Raw genomic sequence first — 19,323 nt, 5'->3', positions numbered from 1 at the left:
AGGGGTGGGTGACGGAGAAGCCGCGCCGGGGGGGCGACGGACCGCCCGGGAGCTCCGAGTGTGCACACACGCCGTTTGTATGTGTGTGCAGCAAATCCAAGCTCTGCTGGCCCCCCCCAAGACGGACGAGGCAGAAAAGCGGAGTCGGAAGCCTGAGAAGGAGCCCCGGAGAAGCGGCAGGGCCACCAACCACGACAGCTGTGATAGCTGCAAGGAAGGTGGAGATCTCCTGTGCTGCGACCACTGCCCGGCTGCCTTCCACCTCCAGTGCTGGTAAGGTCCGGGGACCCTTCTCTGCGCATTCCTTCACCCGGCCTGCCCCTGCCTGCCGAAATAACGGGCGCTTGCAGCCGCTAGCTGACTTTCTGCAGCTGCCCGGGCGAGCACCTCCCCGCCCCCAGGTGTCCGCCGGGTTCTGGCAGTTTAGGGGGGAGGAGCAGCGGTGGGTCCGGACCCCGAGGTGGGGGTTGGGAGGAGTGAAGAGAACCCCATATGGGATTGGAAGTCGCTGGGGAGCCGGGACAGAGCCGGCCGGGGACAGCCGGCAGTGGCGGGGGAGGAAGGGGAGGAGCTCCGGGCCCAGCGCCGCTTGCCTGCCCGCGCGCCCGCTGCCCTCGGGGCTCCTGCCCGGCCGGGCTCTCCTTGGGGTGGGTGCGTAGAGCCCTCGGCCACCTGAATTGCAGTGGTCCAGACCCCGGCAACCGGGCGCTTGTGGCTGTAGAAGAAATCATGGAGGGTGTCTCTCGAGTCCGCCTCTTCCTTGCCTCTCTGTTTACAATATGGCGACCTGCCTTTAAATTATATTTTTATTCTCAGCGCCATTTTGGCTGCATATATGATTTGCAAACGTCTCCCGGGGAACGGTGGGGACAGCCCCCGAGTCCTTTCTGCAGAAGCTCCTCAGGGGCCCAGGCTGGGATCTCGCCGCTTTGGTCCCCTTTCTCTACCTCCGCTTGCCCTCTGTTGCCTCTCAGAGCTGCCTTCCTTCCTCCTCCCTCTTCCCTCCTCCCTCCCGGCGCCACTGCCTCTTAGGAAATCGGGCCGGGTTAGACAATTAAAATTGCCCTTGGGCGCCGATTTTATTTCTCCGCTCCGGATCGGCGAGCCCTTCGCTGCAAAATTCTTTGCTGCCAGGGGGAGGATTGTGTGCGGTGGCATTGGAAAGGCATTTTTAAGGAACTGAGAGCTGGAAAGCCGTACGCTTTTTTCCCCCTTACTGGACACGAGGGGAGGGGAGAAACCGAACCGAGAGGGAGGGACGTGGGTTGATCGCCCGCTGCGTGATCCTCCTCAGCGGCTCAGCCCAGAACAATCCGGCAAAGAAGAGTTTAAACTCCATCTTCTGCCGGCAGAAATCACCTCTGCCCTCCACAAAAATCCCACATCTGCGGCAGCAAACCCAGATTTCGTCTTGTTCTACTGGGTCTCGTTCTGTTGTTCTGCAACAGTTGACTGAGGCAGAGGTTTGAGAGAGGAGCCAGTCGGGAGAAAGGAAGAGGGGGCTGTTTCTGTGTTCCCACCAGTTTTTTGATGTTGCCTTTTTTAGCCCTCTGTTTTTGTTTTTGTTTTGTTTTTTTTTTTATGTGAAATTTCACCGAAGGTCTCTTAACGGTTCCATTCACGTTCCATCGCTCGGTTTGCGGAGTTGTGTCTACTATATATTTGTACTAATTGCAGGTTTGGGAACACTTACTAGACAGATGACTGATACTGAGCAAATTAAGTCTGTGGTCAGAAGTTCTGTAGGAAGCTCCCATTACCATTCCCAAGATACTTTTGCCCAGAAGGGCACCCCATCCCAGCTTGTAAAATTGCAGGGACAAAAATGATTATCCTAGAGGAAGTTTTGCTGCTGACTTTAAAATTTTTATTATGAAGTGACTAAGGATCTGTGGTTTTTAGCCTTTACTTCCTATAAGGTGTAATCCACCTGGAGAAAATATCTCTGGTCACATTTCCTTTGCTGTTCTTAGGAGAAATTTGTGCCTGAATATACGTTGTGTTGCTTACCAGTTATTCCCAGTTGCTTACATTTTTTTTTTAATGTGTTTGTTTGGTATGTATACCAGGACTGAGTTGTAGACTTCTTGATTTAAGACGTGGGCTTACATCCTACCCCTAGGATGAACTTGGTGTTAACCATGATGGTTGACATGCATGTTGAGTGAGAATTTGATAAGCTCATTTATTTGATAAAGCTGCAATTGTTTATTAGAAACTTCAGGCATGGGAAAAGTGTGCTGTCTGGTTTGCCTGCGATTGGGCTTTTAAACTCTAAAACCTAACCACTGAATTTTTTAATTAGGTGAGTCTAAAGTCTTATCAAGTTGTAACAATTAACAGTTTGCACTTTAGATGAAAGGAGAGAGAAGGAGGGACTCTTTAGCCGTTGGTGAGATTCAGACTTGCCTAGACTGTGCATTTCATTGAATTTTATTTTATTTTATTTTTTTGAGACATTGAATAGGAACTAGTAATCAGAGATTTGTGAATAGTAGTAAATGAAGTAGTGCTTGTTTGACATCTCCAATTCTCCCTTTGAAGATGTCGGTACTGAATGTACCATTGATTTATCTGAGTTGTTATCTAAATCACAAAGCATTGTAGATATTGGTGCAAAGGCAGGAAGTCTTTTAAGTAGGAATTCCCTAGACGAATTTCATTTAGTGAGGCTTATCCCACTTTTCTGCGTCTGAAGCCACACTCTTTCCACCAAGAGTCAAGTATTTTACTTTTTTTTTTTCTGAGGCAGGAGTCTTCACTTTGTCACCCAGGCTGGAGTGCAGTGGTGCGATCTCGGCTCATTGCAACCTCCACCTCCCAGGTTCAACAGATTCTTCTGCCTCAGCCTCCTGAGTAGCTGGGATTACAGGTGCCTGCCACCATACCCAGCTAATTTTTGTATTTTTAGTAGAGACAGGGTTTCACCACGTTGGCCAGGCTGGAGAGTGAAGTATTTTATTAACTCAACCAGAGTAGTTAGATTAAGTAGTTAATGTCTCAGAACATTTTTATACTTGAATGTGTTTTCATGAATTTGTCCCTGCCGGGTGCAGTGGCTCACGCCTGTAATCCCAGCACTTTGGGAGGCTGAGGTGAGTGGATCACGAGGTCAGGAGTTCGAGACCAGCCTGGCCAACATAGTGAAACCCCATCTCTACAAAAAATACAAAATTAGCCTGGTGTGGTGGCACGAGCCTGTAGTCCCAGCTACTTGGGAGGCTGAGGCAGGAGAATTGCTTGAACCCAGGAGGCGGAGGTCGCAGTGAGCTGAGATCACACCACTGCACTCCAGCCTGGATGACAGAGTGAGACTCCATCTCAGGAAAAAAAAAAATTGTCCTATCACTGCTTACTTGTATCACATGAGGGTAAGGTTATAGTTCCTTTTGCTTCCCTTTTAAATTGACTAAGACTGAATTACTTAGGTAGGCAAGATAATGATAATTTTCCTTATGTACAGAAAGTACAAGAGTAAGGTTGAAGCTGAGTATGGTGGTTCATGCCTGTAATCCCAGCACTTAAAGGGGCCAAGGTGGGAGGATCTCCTGAGGCCAGGAGTTCAAGACCAGTCTGGGCAACATAGCGAGACTCCATTTCTACAAAATTTAAAGAAAAAGTGAAGTTTAAATTTTGCAAATGCTGTAGGTATTAATTGCAGTGCTGCTGTGGTTCTCCATCCAAAGCTTTGTGGGATAAGTCTTTTTTCAGTCTCTAGTATTCCTTGCCAGTCTGCCTCACTGTGAACGGAATCCAGTGCAGTGTTCCAGAAGTGGTTCTAGGCAAACTTTACCTCCTGGGCTTAGTGACATAGCTATAAACCACAGGGGATCTTTCTAAGATAAATAGTAAGGAAATGACTAGTCAAATAAGCTGTTTTAATTGTTCTGTGTTTTCTCAGGAGCTAGTGCTTTGTATGAGGCACATCATCTCTTCCCAGTTAGACTGGGAGCCCTATTTCTGGATTTTCTGTAATGATTCTCTGGGTGAAGGAATTAATTGTCTTGTGCTCAGTACCATGACTTCACCGAAGAATTAAACTTGAAGAACTGATGTCTTTGTTTTTTATTAAGTGATAGTGTAATCACTTTATCCAAGTTTAACTGGTTTATCAGTTATTCAGTGTGATGGTAGGAGTTACTAAACCTGTCCCTAGAGAATTGGAAAGAGATGTGTGTATGGTTTTTTTTGTTTTTGTTTTTGCTTTTTTGAAACTGAGTCTTGCTTTGTTGCCCAGGCTGGAGTGTAGTAGCGCGATCAGCTCACTGCAGTCTCTGCCTCTCAGGCTCAAGCAATTCTCCTTTCTCAACCTCCTGAGCAGCTGGGATTACAGGTGCATGCCACCAGGCCTGGCTAATTTTTTTGTATTTTTGGTAGAGACAGGGTTTCACCATGTTGGTCAGGCTGGTCTCGAACCTCGTGATTTGCCCACCTCGGCTTCCCAAAGAGCTGGGATTACAGGCGTGAGCCACCACACCCGGCCTTGGAAAGAGATATGTTTTTAAGTGTCCCTTGGTGAACCTGACTTCATCATAATTATCATGCCATGAGTTGAGCTTTCTGAAAGTTCTGGTCACTGAACTGATCCCAAAAAATCTGTAAAAAATTAGAATAACCAGTTCAGCTTTAGTTGCCACTGACCCATCTTTCTGTTTGAGATCGGTAGGATTGTTGATTGTTGTCACTGACAGAGTGAATACCATGGGGCATCAGTAATCAGGATGATAAAACTGGCTGGTTTCCTGTGATTGCCTTCTCATGGCATTTTGCTCCAAACAGACTGAGGGACCAAAATCGTCTGATTGAGAAGTGCATCTACCTCAGCAGACCTCAGCATGGTCCCTTCCTGTCAGACAGATTTCTGTAGCATTTGCCTCCGCATGTTATATTTGGAATTGTTGGCCAGCTTTCCTCTCTCTGGTGTTGGCAGCGAGATCCAAAATGAGGTTTTCGAAGAATGAGAGTAAAAAGGTCTCTGTGCACAGGCAAAACTAAGCTCAGCTTGGAGTTTTGCATATTTTCAGTGAGTCGTAACAAAGGTTTCACACATAGAATAGAAAACTGCCTTGCAGAAAATGTTTGATGTTTGAAGTGGGGTTGTTTGTTTGTTTGTTTTTGGAGACAGGGTCTCCAAAGCTTGATCCTAGCTCCCTGCAGCCTCAAACTCTGGGCTCAAGTGATCCTCACACCTAAGCCTCCCAAGTAGCTGGGACCACAGGAATGTTCCATCATGCTGGGCTAATTTTTTTAATTTTTTTGTAGAAACAGGGTCTCACTATGCTGCCCAGGCAGGTCAAGAATCCTCTCGCCTTGGCCTCCCAAAGTATTGAGATTACAGGAGTGAGCTGCCATGCCCAACCTGTTTGAACTTTTAAGGAGGTGGTTTTTCTGATTTTCTTGTGTTTAGCTCCTCATTAGAATAATATCAGGCAAGTGATGGATTAAAACACATTAATTTTAACATTATCTTGTCAGTATGTTGTTTTTGATATTGTAAGTGCTTAGAAGCCTGGCACTGATGAACTGGAGGTGACAACGTCTAGATTCCTTCCCTTCACCCAGCCCCATCAATAGTAAAATGATTCTACAGTAAACAAACCTAATTTGGTTCTATGTTTATTTTATTTATTTATTTGTTTTGCATTTTCTGTGTTGAATTGGAATCTAGGTATGTCGTATTGTCTTTTTTTTTTTTTTTGAGACAGTCTCACTCTGTTGCCCAGGCTAGAGTGCAGTGGCGTGGTCTCAGTTCACTGCAACCTCCGCATTCCCGGTTCAAGTGATTCTCCTGCCTTAGCCTCCTGTGTCATGTTGTCTTAATGGTCCACCTAAATATGGAAGATATAGTAATGTTCAATTTTAACTCAGGTTCAGATGCATGCTTCTTAATGTAGGGCTCAGGGGCTAATTCTTATGAAATGATTGCAAGTCTCAGAAATATTTAAAGTGGAAAAGGAGGTTATACTCTTGAAAGATTACGGTTTTTGTGTAAAGTAAGGCAAGTACTTAGTAGTACTGTTACAGGAAATTTTTCAGTTAAGGCCTGTTCCAAAATTAATTACCATACTCAATAAAAGGTAGGGTGCAGTTACAGTCTCATCAATCTGCTGCTGTTTCTTAAGGCTCTCAAAGTACTTTATAGATAGCTCCACTAATAATATATTAGGACAGTTTTGGCCTTTGTAAATGACTTGTATGTTTTTAATAGATATAAAGGTTCAAAGGAATATTTAGGTACTGCTTTCATATGAATCTGGAGATGGGATTCATGTTGGTCTGTTGTAAGTTCTTGGTCAAGTACGCCTCCAGGAGTATTTTTGAAAGTTAAATCAGTAATGTTCAATAAATTGTCTAATCTTAATTTAAAAGAAATTCAACTAGTCACTATTAATGTGTTGAATGAAACACTGGTTTTTGTTAACCTGAGTGAAAGTACAAGTGATACCTAAAATTATTTGTGGAGCTCAGTGAATCTTTCCAAGGTTCATCCTGGTTGTAGCATTTATCAATACTTACATAGCTTTTTAATGGCTAAACAATATTCCATTGTATGGATATACATTTTATTTATTAGTTTATTAGTTGATAGACACTTGGGTTGCTTCTGCTTTTTGGTGTTGTAAATAATGTGAACATTTGGGTGCCAGTTTTCTTTGTTGCTGGTTTTGGTTTTGTTTGTTTGTTTTTTGAGACAGAATCTAGCTTCGTTGCCCAGGCTGAAGTGCAGTGGAGTGATCTCAGCTCACTGCAGCCTCCATCTCCCAGGTTCAAGCGATTCTTCTGCCTCAGCCTCCAGGGTAGCTGGGAGTACAGATGTCCGCCACCACACCCGACGAATTTTTGTAATTTTAGTAGAAACGGGGTTTCACCATGTTGGTCAGACTGGTCTCATACTCCTAACCTCAAGTGATCTGCCCGCCTCAGCCTCCCAAAGTGCTGGAATTATAGGTGTGAGCCACCATGCCACGAAGGGTGCAAGTTTTTATGTGCAAGTTTTCATTTCTCTTGGATGTACACCTAGAGGCGGAATTTTTTGGATCTTATGGTAACTCTTAACCTTTTGAGGAACTACCCGTTTTCCAAAGAAGCTGCATTATTTTACTTTCCCACCAGTAGCATAGGAGGGTTCTAGTTTCTCCACTTCCTTGATAACACTTGTTATTTTCTGCCTTCTTGATTAAAGCCATCCTAGTGAGTGTGAAGTGGTATCACATTGTAGTTTTGAATCAGATTTCCCTGAAGGCTAGTGATGTTAAACTTTTTTTCATGTGGTTATTGGCCATTTGTATGTTTACTTGGAGATGTCTGTTCAGATTTTTGTCCATTTTTAATTGAGTTGTTTGGTTTTTTAATTGAGTTGTGAGAGTTCTTTATATGTTGTAAATATAAGTTCCTTGTCACATATATGATTTTCAAGTATTCTTCCATTTTGTGGGTTGTCTTTACACTTCTCCCATCTTTTTATTTATTTTATTGTTATTTTTTTAATTAATTAATTAATTTTTTTTTTTTGAGACAGAGTCTTCTTCTGTCGCCCAGGCTGGAGTAACAGTGGTGTGATCTCAGCTCACTGCAACCTTCACCTCCCAGGTTCAAGCAGTTCTCCTGCCTCAGCCTCCTGAGTAACTGGGATTACAGGCGCCCGCCACCACGCCTAGCTAATTTTTGTATCTTTAGTAGAGACGGGGTTTCACCATGTTGGTCAGGCTGATCTCAAACTCCTGACCTCATGATCTGCCCGCCTCGGCCTCACAAAGTGCTGGGATTACAGGTGTGAGCCACCACACCCGGCCTGTTTATTTATTTTTAGAGGCAGTCTTGCTGTGTCTCCCAGGCTGGAGGGCAGTGGCACAGTCATAACTCACAGTAACCTCCAACTCCTAGGCTCAAGCAATCCTCCCCCCTCAGCCTCCTGAGTAACTGGGACTACAGGCATTTGCCACTACACCCGGCTAATTTTTTTCTTTTTTTGTAGAGATAGGGTCTCACTGTGTTACCCAGGCTGTTCTCAAACTCCTGTCCTGGCTTCAACTGATCCTCCTGCCTCAGCCTCTATTTTTTATTTTTGAATCTTAACCTAACAAAAGATGGTTGATTTAAGCACATTTTAATATCTATGCCTATATTATCTCTGTAATGTCAGTAAATGAAGAATTTCTTCTGTGAGCTCCAGTCAGGATGGTACATCCCAGTGAAGAGAACCTTACGATGTGATTTGGTATGTTGTTGTTTCAACTTTTCTGGATGTCCCTTCCTAGCAAAGAAGTCTAAAGCTGTATTGTTGCCTTAGAGGAAGTACAAAAAATCCACCATCTTTCTTTAGATAGGATGCTCACCTGTCACCCACTAGCCACAACAGAAAATTTCTGTGTTTGAGCACTTCTCATACTTGGAGGACCCTAGTTTAAGAAAGAAGATTTTGGCTGGGGGCAGTGGCTCACACCTGTAATCCCAGCACTTTGGGGAGCCGAGGCGGGTGGATCACTTGAGGTCAGGAGTTCAAGACCAGCCTGACCAACACGGTAAAACCCTGTCTCTACTAAAAATACAAAATTAGAGGCTGGGCGCAGTGGCTCATGCCTGTAATCCCAGCACTAGGAGGCCGAGGCGGGCAGATCACGAGGTCAGGAGATTGAGACCATCCTGGCTAACACAGTGAAACTCGTCTCTACTAAAAATACAAAAAATTAGCCGGGCACGGTGGCGGGTGCCTATAGTCGCAGCCACTTGGGAGACTGAGGTAGGAGAATGGCGTGAACCCAGGAGGAGGAGCTTGCATTGAGCCAAGATCACGCCACTGCACTGCAGCCTGGGCGACAGAGCAAGACTCCGTCTCAAAAAAAAAAAAATTAGCCGGGCGTGGTGATGCACGCCTCATAGTCCCAGCTACTCGGGAGGCTGAGGCAGAAGAATCACTTGAACCCAGGAGGTGGAGGTTGCAGTGAGCCAAGATCACGCCATTGCACTCCAGCCTGGGCAACAAGAGCAAAACTCCATCTCAAAGGAAAAAAAAAAGAGAGATTTTAATTGTCTCAGTTTTATTGGTTGTGGTGGAAATAATTTCAGGTCAATTAAACTGTGCTGTCTTTTGAGTCCAATTAACAAGAACAAAAAGTTGTTTGTGTATTGCAGCAAACTCACCTGTTTATTTGTATCTTTATGTAAGCCCAGATAACAGTAAATAGAGAGTGCAGAGAATATTTACCTGACAGTTTTATATGGATCATAAAAAGAAACCATCTGCTTTGATCCTCCCAAGAGGATTTTTGCTACCTAAAAATGCAGATGTCCTGCTTCTTGAACAGAAATGGGTGCATCTTTTCTCCCACAAGTGAAAAGTAATAGAAAATATATTAATACTCTTGGCTTTTGATAATGGGTAAACATACTGAAATCCATCTCTCAACTTTCTTGTCCCAACCCCAACACAGAGACAATTCCTTGAGTATACAGTTAAGTAGGCCACCCTGGTAAAAGATTATGTTTGGGTTTATGGTAGCCCTTGTACATTAATGCAGCGCAGGCTCCTGGAAATGCATTCAAGTTTTAAGATGCCAGCATTTTAAGTCACCAGAACAGAAAAAAAAAAGCCTGTTTTCCCCCCTCCACTGGGCTCCTCCTTTGACTTAGAGGCTCCAGGGAGTACAACATGGCCAGCGCATTGCCATTCAATGAGTGACACTTAGAAGAGAACCTCTGCATAATGCGTGCCTCCCAAGAGAACACAGGACAGGAGTACGGCTGTCCCCCTGCCAGTTTCCTGAAAGAGGAGGACATTGTATTCAGTGCAAGTCCTAGACCAAATTTCAGAAAGGCACTTTGGTATTGCAAATTTGTCACCGTGCCCAGGACGCATGCACAGGTCACTAGCTGACTGCTTTTCCCATGACTTGAGAGCAGTTAAGAAGAATGAGAATGTGATTCCTTTTTCTGCCTGCCATTTCCAGATATCAAAATCTTCATCCTTTAAGCCTAAGGTTATTCCTAAATCTAAGTCGTCTCAGCAAATAAGAACAAAGATGAGGTTTTAGCACATTATGTATGAGGCAAAAGCTGAGGCGTACAATAGACACTAATAAAAGGAGGAATACATGAGTTGACCCATCAGCAAGAAGGAACTTGACTACTACATAGAGCTGTTGTGGAATTCACAATAAGTAAATTACAAGTGCACCTTGCAGGTTGATGCCATTTTCAAAGTAATGAAAAACTCGACTTGTTCACTCCAAGAGTGAGTCCCTTTTGCTCTGCTGCCTACTTTCCCTTTTGCTGTAATCATACTACATAAATGCTCACTAAACTACTTGAAAGCCGGAGGCTGACCCATTTCCTCTTCTCACTGCTGTGTAATTCCTGGTGGTATTACAGATGAGAGATATGCAAAGGTAAACACTAGTTGGGGAACAAAAATGATATCTGGGTTATTCCAAGTGGATGATACCTTTGTTAACATGAACACAAGGTAGAATTTCTTTTCCCCTAATTACATTTGCTTTCTTTTAAGTTAATCACTTTGGTGTTTAATTTGTACCTCTCCCCTGTTTTCTGACAAATTGTAAAGGATATCTCCCAGGAAATGTTTCTCAGTCTTGACAGGACAAAAGACATATAGAGTAACAGCAGGGCAGGGAGAAACTCCGTGCCTGAATGTAGCGTCAGTCTTTCCCACTGATCTGGGCTCTCTGCGTGAGGCTCTTTTTGAAATAAGCTTGAGTGAGCAAAAGAGGACTCTGCAGGGTTTGAATTTAACCGTAGCCCAAAGACATCACTTTACCTCCAAGCTAGGCAGGGATAAGAGAACCTCTCAGAATTACTAGCAAGCTTGAGGTCCAGGTGGACCCCTGTTTGTGGCAGCACGAGCACCTTTTTTACTCAGTTATGATCCTCAGAGGGATGTTGAATATTATTTTTCTCCTGTCTGCATTTGTGCAGAGAACAGAGCAGAGAAACTAATGAAATGCACAGAGCTTCAAGTGAGTTTAAAGAAGCCTCTGCATTATGAAATCAGGCAATGGTAACCTACTCTTGCTTTTCTTTCCACTACCCCTAGGCTCCTGTGATGAGCTGAGTGCTTGTTAATTCCCATGTTCACTAAACCATCATAGTTCTGCTGATTCTCAGTTTTAGAGGAAAACTCTACAGTGAACTTTTTCAATTAACAGTCATCAATTACTAGTCAGAATATATTATAATTGTGAAAATTGTATTCCATTAATCTCATTAAATGTGTCTAAACCTGTAACTTGTCATAGCTCTATACATAGGTTGGCTATATTTAACTTTCCTTGATCTTATTTGCCATTTTTTGCCAAAGTATCATCTAAAATGTAGGGAGAGTTGTCAGTAATTTTGACTTTTTAATAAATATTACTTTGCTTTGTCATTTTTGTTTTGCTGTATCCCTCCTTTGTGGTCCTTGTGGTTTTGCCTGGCATGGGTGACACTTAGCCATTTTAACTTAGCGAACTGTCATACCAAAGGAAATGCCTAATTCTGTGATATCAGACATCTGACTGCGGGCTACAGTTTGTTGGTGTTGAAGTAAGCTGTATGTTAAGAAAAGTATCTCCATTTTATTTGTTATAGCATGTCCAAGGTTTATATGCTTGCTGCCTTTCTTTGAGGGCTTTCCTCAGATCTCACCATTTGTGTGTAAACATGCAGACCTTTAGGGTGATCATTCTTTGGTTAGGGACCATCTGAAAGAAAATTGGACCAAAGGGGAAAATCATGGCTCTGGAGAAGCACGTTCAACTCATAAATAGCTCACTGGTGGGTATAACTGGAAGGCTTTGGAAGCCCAAGTCAGCACTGAGCTGTGGCATCAAACTACGGCAGCACAGTTTGACAGCATGCCCAGGAGATTACTTCAGTCCTGTAGGGTGGGGAGCTTTGATGTTTATGAGTAGAAGTCGGGGATGGGAGAGGGTAAGGGTAAAAGAAGGCGGGTATAATCCCTATGCTGGCATAGCCCAAGTAATATTCTCCCTCTTTCCTGTTTTTATTGACCCTGTCAGGGGAGGGTAAATTAAGCAGAAGTCCCTCCTTAGGAAAAAACAACTGGGTCTTAAGTAGAAACCTGCTCTGAGGCCAGGTGCAGTGGCTCATGCCTGTAATCCCAGCACTTTGGGAGGCTGAGGTGGACGGATCACGAGGTCAGGAGTTCAAGACCAGCCTGACCAACATGGTGAATCCCCATCTTTACTAAAAATACAAAAATTAGCCGGGTGTGGTGGCGCGCATCTGTAATCCCAGCTGCTAGGAGGCTGAGGCAGGAGAATCACTTGAACCGGGAGGCGGAGATTGCAGTAAGCTGAGATCGTGCCGCTGCACTCCAACCTGGGTGACAGAGCGAGACTCCATCTCAAAAAAAAAAGAAAGAAAGAAAGAAAGAAACCTGCTATCTTGATTTTGTTGAGTTTTAAATACATTGTTAGTATTTTTTGTTTTCTGAGCCTTTATAGAATTTTAAGTCCTATATATATAAACAGTAAACTGGCCCAGATTCCTGAGCTGTGTCTGCAAGAAGTGTGTCACCTGGCTATTTCCTTTTTCTTGATAGTCTGCTAAAATTTGGCAATAGAATAGTACCCAGTTTTCCATACCTCTGAGACTCTTCCAGAACACAGAGTTGACAGTTTGTTGGTTCTTCCTTCCAATGGAATGTTCCCAAGAGTGTTAGAAAATTACTGTTGAGGCCAGAATTTTGTCCCTTTTCCAAAACAGGTGGGCTCTAGTATCTATCATGAGGTGAATGAATGAAGCCCGTTTTTAAAATGTTTGCACCCCAGCCCATCTTTCTTTGTAGAGAAGCCAGAATTGCAAGAATAGCCAAACCAGGCTAGTGATAGATCAGGCCTTTGGCACTGAGGCTCAGATTGTAGAAAAGTTAGCAGAGGCAAACAACTGGTATAAATGTTAGTGCTCTACTCTCCCTCCTTCGTTTTTTCCCTGTACTAACTAATAACACTCGTATCCAGGTGTCCTTTACTGGGAAGATGCCACCAGCCAGCTCTACATAGAAGGCGATAAAACTTGGGGGCACAGTCAGCCAGTTTAAAAGGATTGTTTGCCTGTGGAAGTGACGCAACTAGCTAAGTTTCTCAATGGGGCATTTGTAATGGCCTGGCACTTCATCGGTTTCCTGGTTAACACTCTCACTAAGGCTTTGCATGAAAAAACCAGCAGTCCTTGTACCTTTTTATGTACTTTGTGGCATTAGTGGTATTTGAGTCAGTAGCCAGGATGAAGGAGGATAAGGGATTAAGGTTGAGGGACTGTATGAATTTTCTCCATCTCTTTAATATCCTTCAATATAGCTATCTTCCTGCAAAAGACAGGCCATACTTGAAGAGAAAAGCTGATGCCCACACAAGTGTCCAGAGGAAGCTTGCTATTTCTGCTGACATTTAAATTTCATTAAATGTTCCCTCAAAACATACACTTTAAAATTTGGGTGTATTAATGCAACTTTTAATTTAAATTAAACTTTACCCAGCACCACTTAGCTTTTCCAAGACATAAGTTTGTTTTCATTTTTAAAAGGCTGGTTCTCTGTGCTCATGGGTCCCTATATAGAGCAAGATGGCTGCTAGGAGGCTGAGGCATGATTGTGGTCCTTTCAGTGATCACCTTCACTCCCCATTTTGGCTAGTACCGACACATTTTCTGAACTGGCTGAGGGCCGCAGGGCCAGTCTGAGGGAGAATAGGCTTGTTCTGAGCACGTATTATGTTTTGCAGTTTGTCTTTCACAGTGCCACTAAATATAATTGCAGGATTTTTATCTGGTAGTGGTCCTCAGATGGATGGATGAGCCCCGTGAATGGTGAAATTAAAAATCAAAACTGCTCAGTCCTATTGTTTGTTGGCTGAACACCTCTTCCCCTACCAAAAAAAGGGTGGGGAGGCATACAGATGATGGTAGGGGCAGTGAACTGCCTTTTAGTCTTTCTTAGTCCAACTGATGTTTTATTTCAACTGAAACCGCCATAGATGGCTAGAGAGCTTCTGATTCCTGAAGAATTACAGGTTCTGACAAGAAGGACCCTACCAGTTCATGTGACTGACCTCTTTTGGAAGAGAACCCGCTTAGTAGGCTGTTGGTATATTGTATATGGATATGCTATTTACATAGTGTTCCTGTTAAGTATTTGTATTAAGTAGAATTATTTTGTTAATCCAGAAAGAGAAAATGGAGTGTGCTTTTTCTTAAATATTTTTCATCTACTTGCTTTCTTTTGGACTAAGATATACACCAAAGCTTTTAATTTGGTTAAGTGAGATTTTCACATGTCTCAGACTGCCTTTGGCTCAAGTGTTAAAATGTCAGTGTCACTTAGGTGGGTGGACAGCTACAAGCAACACATCAGTAACCTCATATATATTTAAAAAAAAAAAAAAAGTCCAGAGCCCAATACCATTTTTATCTACATGTTGTGACACCAAAAAAAAGGTCTCTAAAATAAAAGGCAGTCTTTTTGCTTCCCGATCGCTTTCTCTCCCTCTACCTCTCGCCTCTTCCCTTTGTTCTCTTATTCCCCCATCCCCCCCTCCCCTCCATTTCCAGATTGAGAAGCTGCTTGTGCTGGATGGATAATTAACGTGGTGCTGTGGAGCAACAGGTCCCACTGGTAGCGACTAAATCTGAAGTAAATGTTAATGTCGTGCAGGTTCACGTGTATTAATAGGCAAGGGAGGTGAGTGAGGTTAGACTCAGATCAACCACATTGGTATATGGCTTGAAATAGATCCTCTTAATTAGAGAGCCAAGAACCATGACAACTACCAACATCTTCCACTTGCAGTGTTGAGCTGCAGCCTTATTAGTGAATGCAAGGCATTCTAAATTAAAACTGGACTTTATCCTTGGGCTAACAGTTGGGATCATCAGGCTCTGGGCTTTGATTTGAATCTTTGAAACAGAGGTCTGTCAGTACAGGCATTACAGTTAGCTGAGGGATGTGTGTTTGTGGTTTTCTCCTTGATGACTCCAGAAATAGACTGATCTAGATACCCTCCTCAGCATTAGAGATGGGCCATTTGGATTTGTTTATGGAAGTCTAGGTATGTTGGAGTCATGCTGCAGAGGTTGGCTTTAGGAATTGGTTTGTGTGTAAATATTACTCGTAACACTTTGTAGGCCCTCTAGGCCTCACGGAGAGCCACACCAAACTGAGAAACATATCCTCCAATTGAATGTACAGTCTGAAGATTCAGGGCTTTATTGTTATGAACAGCTTTATAACTAACAACATGTCTTTAAGATCAGGTAGTGGTTAAAATAGTGAGCTGGGGCCAGGAGTGGTGGCTCACACCTGTAATCCCAACACTTTGGGAGGCCAAGGAGGGCGGATCACTTGAGGTCAGGAGTTCAAGACCAGCCTGGCCAACATGGTGCAACCCCATCTCTACTAAAAATACAAAAATTAGCCCAGTGTGGTGGTGCATGCCTGTAATCCCAGCTACTCAGGAGGCTGAGGCACAACAATCTCTTGAACCCGGGAGGCAGAGGCTACAGTGCACTGAGATCACACCACTGCACTGCAGCCTGGTTGACAAAGCGAGGCTCCATCTCAAAATAAAATAAATAAAATAGTGAGTTGTAAAAGCAATGAACAGTCGCTTTCTGGCCAGGAATTGTAGACCAGGGCCTTTTAACAAATGATCTGGAAGGAAACTTATCAACAGCAGTGAAGATGGAAAGATATTCTGCAAGAGCTCTGTCTTCAGAGGGCACTGTCATTTCTGCCTATGGAAAAGAATGCCTGTCTCATAGCAATGCAGGCTGTGCTCCTTTGAAGCCAGAAAATAAAGTAGAGGTCCTTGACCTGTTGGCTAAAAAGCTTCCAAGACAAGCCAGCTCTGGTACAGAAGACAGCTATTCCAGGGCTCACCATCCCAAGTACTCAGATAATTCTCAGAAGGAATGGAAAGGTTGAAACACACTGGGTGCAGTGGCTCACACCTGTAATCCCAGCACTTTGGAAGGAAGAGGCGGGTAGATCACCTTAGGTCAGGAGTCTGAGACCAGCCTGACCAAGATAGTGAAATCCTGTCTCTACTAAAAATACAAAAATTAGCTGGGCATGGTGGCAGATGCCTGTAATCCCAGCTACTCCAAAGGAGAATTGCTTGAACCTGGGAGGCGGAGGTTGCAGTGAGCAGAGATCGCACCATTGCACTCCAGCCTGGACAACAGAGCAAGACTCCATCTCCAAAAAAAAAAAAAAAGAAGGAAGGAAGGAAGAAAAGAAAGGTTCAAACACTATTGTGCTCTAGACAGACTTAAACATTCATTTTCAGGAGAAATGTCCCCACTCCTAGAACCTTCCTTTTATCAGGTATTTTATCAAAATGCAGAAATATACCAGCTTCTGAAACTATGGCTTCCTCCTGAACTCCTCACTGTCCTTAACTTCACTGTCTTTAAAGGCTCACTGGCTGAATTAGCATTTGTTAAATAGCTCTGAATTATGAAAAGAGTAGGAAAAAGCCCATTGTCACCTTCAGGGACCAAATGTCCAAACTTTGGGGCTCTTTGTTGATTCTGGCATCTGTAAGCAATTGAGTTTTATGTAGGTCTTTATGGTAAGAATCAGTTTGTAGTTGATTATATATGGTCTCATTCCTGCAGGTCCTTTTCACCTTGTCTCCAGCCCATGATCCCTAAAATCAAGAACCATGTCTGAAATACCAGCACGTAGCACATTGCCTAGCCTAAAATAAACATCCAATAATGTTTGAGTGGATGGATGACTTTGATCCTCTCTCCCCAAGGCTATTTTTTTTTTTGAGGCAGGGTCTTGCTCTGAAGCCCAGGTTGGGGTACAGTGGTGTGGACACGGCTCACTTCAGTTTTGCCCTCCTGGACTCAAGTGATCCTCCTGCCTGAGCCTCCCAAGTAGCTGGGACTGCAGATGCATGCCACCACACGAGCTCATTTTTGTATTTTTTGTAGAAATGGGGTCTCACCAAGTTAGCCTGGCCTCTAACTCCTGGGGTCAAGCAATCCTCCCACCTTAGACTCCCAAAGTGCTGGGATTACAGGTATGAGCCACAGCCTGGCCTAGGCTACTTTTTTGATGGGGTAGATGATAATTTGTTTGCTTTGCATTCATTTTTCAGTGTGGTACCTAGTACACTGATGAGAAAGTCATGGGTACTCAATAAATACTGACTGATGCAGAAGGAAATTTTCAGCCTTGAGGTTAAGGAGGGTACCCTCATGGATATTTCACTGTGTACCCCAGAAATAAGAAAACTACTAAAGGTTCTTAAAAAACAACTTGGGCTCTGTAGCATATCCCAAGAGTGAACCATATACAAAACAACAACAACAAAAATAGCTTAGGCTCAAGATTTCAAAGAGCCAGGAACTTTGATTTGGGTTCCAACTCTGCTACTTAGTGGCCTTAGATTAGTCAGTTTCCTCACCTGTAAGATGGAAATAAGAATTATCTCAGAGTGTGGTAGTGAAGATCAAATAAGAACATCTGTTAAACTACTTTGTGAACCGTAATAACTAGATGTCAATGAAATTATCACTATGCTATTTCTAGGCTTTAGGTTAAGAAACACATTGATGTCTTTACAAAAGCAGCATCGGCTCATTATAGTGTTATAATGTATAGCTGAGCAGCTGAAACTCTGGTAATCTCAGTATTACGTGACTTTTAACTTTTAATGATTTTTTTAAATAAAGGATGACCCCCAGCACCCTGCCTTCATTGATACATGAGAATGAGAGGGAGCGAGGGCAGAGTCTTTTTTTCTTGACAAGCATATCATGATTTAATGACTCTGGTGTGCATGTAATTGTTTCAGAGTTGCACACTAGGCTTATGGGAATACCATTCTTTCAAGGAAGGAGGGGTTTTGGTTTTTGTTTTTGTTTTAGGAAGAGCCTCGCTCTGTCACCCAGGCTAGAGTACACTGGATGCGGTCTGGGCTCACTTCAACCTCCACCTCCTGGGTTCAGTCAATTCTCTTGCCTCCATAGCTGGGACTACAAGTGTACACCACTACACCCAGCCAAATTTTGTATTTTTAGTAAAGATGGGGTTTTGCCATATTAGCCAGGCTGGTCTCGAACTCCTGACCTCAAGTGATCCACCCACCTTGGCCTCCCAAAGTGCTGCGATTACAGGCATGAGCCACCACACCCAGCTGCAGAAGGAGTTTTGAGATGGGCAGCTGAGGTGGGGAGTCCTCAGAGTAAGTACATGAGTACCATGAGGCTGCAGAATCTCCTTACTCCCTGGAATCCTTTCCCTGTCATCAGTATTTCTGATATGGAGCAAAACAGCCTCTTTCAGATTTGGTTCCTGAGCTTACCCCAATGACAGTGTCTTTCCTGGAACCGTTTCATGAATCCCTTTCCTCTAAAAAATTTGCGTTGAGCCGGGCGCAGTGGCTCACACATGTAATCCCAGCACTTTGGAAGGCAGAGGCAAATGGATCGTTTGAGACCAGGAGTTCAAGACCCAGTCTTCGGCAACTTAGTGAAACCCTATCTCTACAAAACACAAAACTTGGCCCAACGTAGTGGTATGCACCTGTGGTCCCAGCTACTCAGGAGACTGAGGTGGGAGAACTGCTTGAGCCTAGTGGGTCGGGGCTTCAGTGAGCCAAAATTGCCCCACTGCACTCCAGCCTGGGTGACACAATGAGACCCTGCCTCAAAAAAGAGAAAGAAGTTTGAATTGAAAAGCTGCTTTCTAAATAGCTTGAAGGGAATTAATTGCTTGGAGCAGAGAGGAAACATGGTCATGAGAAAGCTTTATGATGGGTGATTCCTGTGTTCCAGCTGTGCCCATGATGATCATTTTCTAAGATCTTTCTTTCCTATCCATCTAATCTTAGATATTACTGCCTTCTCCCAATATACCATCTTTTCCAATTTGTTATTTCAAGATGTGTGTTCTGTCCCTAAGAAAGCAGCAAATCTTGGCTGGGCCAAGTGTTTCATGCCTGTAATCCCAGCACTTTGGGAGGCCGAGGCAGGCAAGATCATTTGAGGTCAGGAGTTCGAGACCAGCCTGGCCAACATGGTGAACCCCCATCTCTACTGAAAAAGCAAAAATTAGCTGGACGTGGTGGCGGGCACCTGTAATCCCAGCTACTCGAGAGGCTGAGGCAGTAGGACCGCTTGAACCCAGGAGGCAGGGGTTGCAGTGAGCTGAGATCACGCCACTGAACTCCATCCAGCCTGGGTGATACAGCGAGACTACATCTCAAAAAAAAAAAAAAAAAAGCAAATCTTAAGAAGTGATAGCCTTGGCCAGGCGCAGTGGCTCACGCCTTAATCCCAGTACTTTGGGAG

At 43.8% G+C, this 19,323-nt stretch overlaps 1 protein-coding gene and 2 long non-coding RNA genes across 8 annotated transcripts in view; 2 read left to right on the top strand and 1 right to left on the bottom strand.

The window, feature by feature from the left end:
* The window catches only part of PHF12 (PHD finger protein 12), a 47,908-nt gene that overhangs the window by 1,347 nt on the left and 27,238 nt on the right, over positions 1-19,323 (top strand). For 2 of the 6 annotated variants that reach the window (XM_077968944.1, XM_077968942.1), the window contains exons 2-3: positions 92-273; positions 8,144-8,218. Coding sequence is in view for 3 of the 6 variants with exons in the window: in XM_077968941.1 (XP_077825067.1) it covers positions 92-273 (182 nt within the window). In the remaining 3 variants the exon portion in view is untranslated. 6 annotated transcript variants of the gene reach the window in all.
* LOC144335399 (uncharacterized) lies at positions 3,258-13,731 on the top strand. Its single transcript, XR_013406248.1, has 2 exons — positions 3,258-4,373; positions 12,175-13,731. It is a non-coding gene; the product is annotated as an uncharacterized LOC144335399 (long non-coding RNA).
* LOC144335398 (uncharacterized) overlaps positions 5,705-19,323 on the bottom strand; it is a 55,164-nt gene continuing 41,545 nt past the window's right edge. The window contains exon 3 of the long non-coding RNA XR_013406247.1: positions 5,705-5,828. This is a non-coding gene — a long non-coding RNA (uncharacterized LOC144335398). The remainder of the gene's footprint in view (positions 5,829-19,323) is intronic.

The sequence above is a fragment of the Macaca mulatta genome, chromosome 16 (assembly GCF_049350105.2).
Source record: "Macaca mulatta isolate MMU2019108-1 chromosome 16, T2T-MMU8v2.0, whole genome shotgun sequence".
NCBI lineage: Eukaryota > Metazoa > Chordata > Mammalia > Primates > Cercopithecidae > Macaca > Macaca mulatta.
Note: the sequence above shows the minus strand (reverse complement) of the source record. Positions and strands in the feature narration are given on the sequence as shown.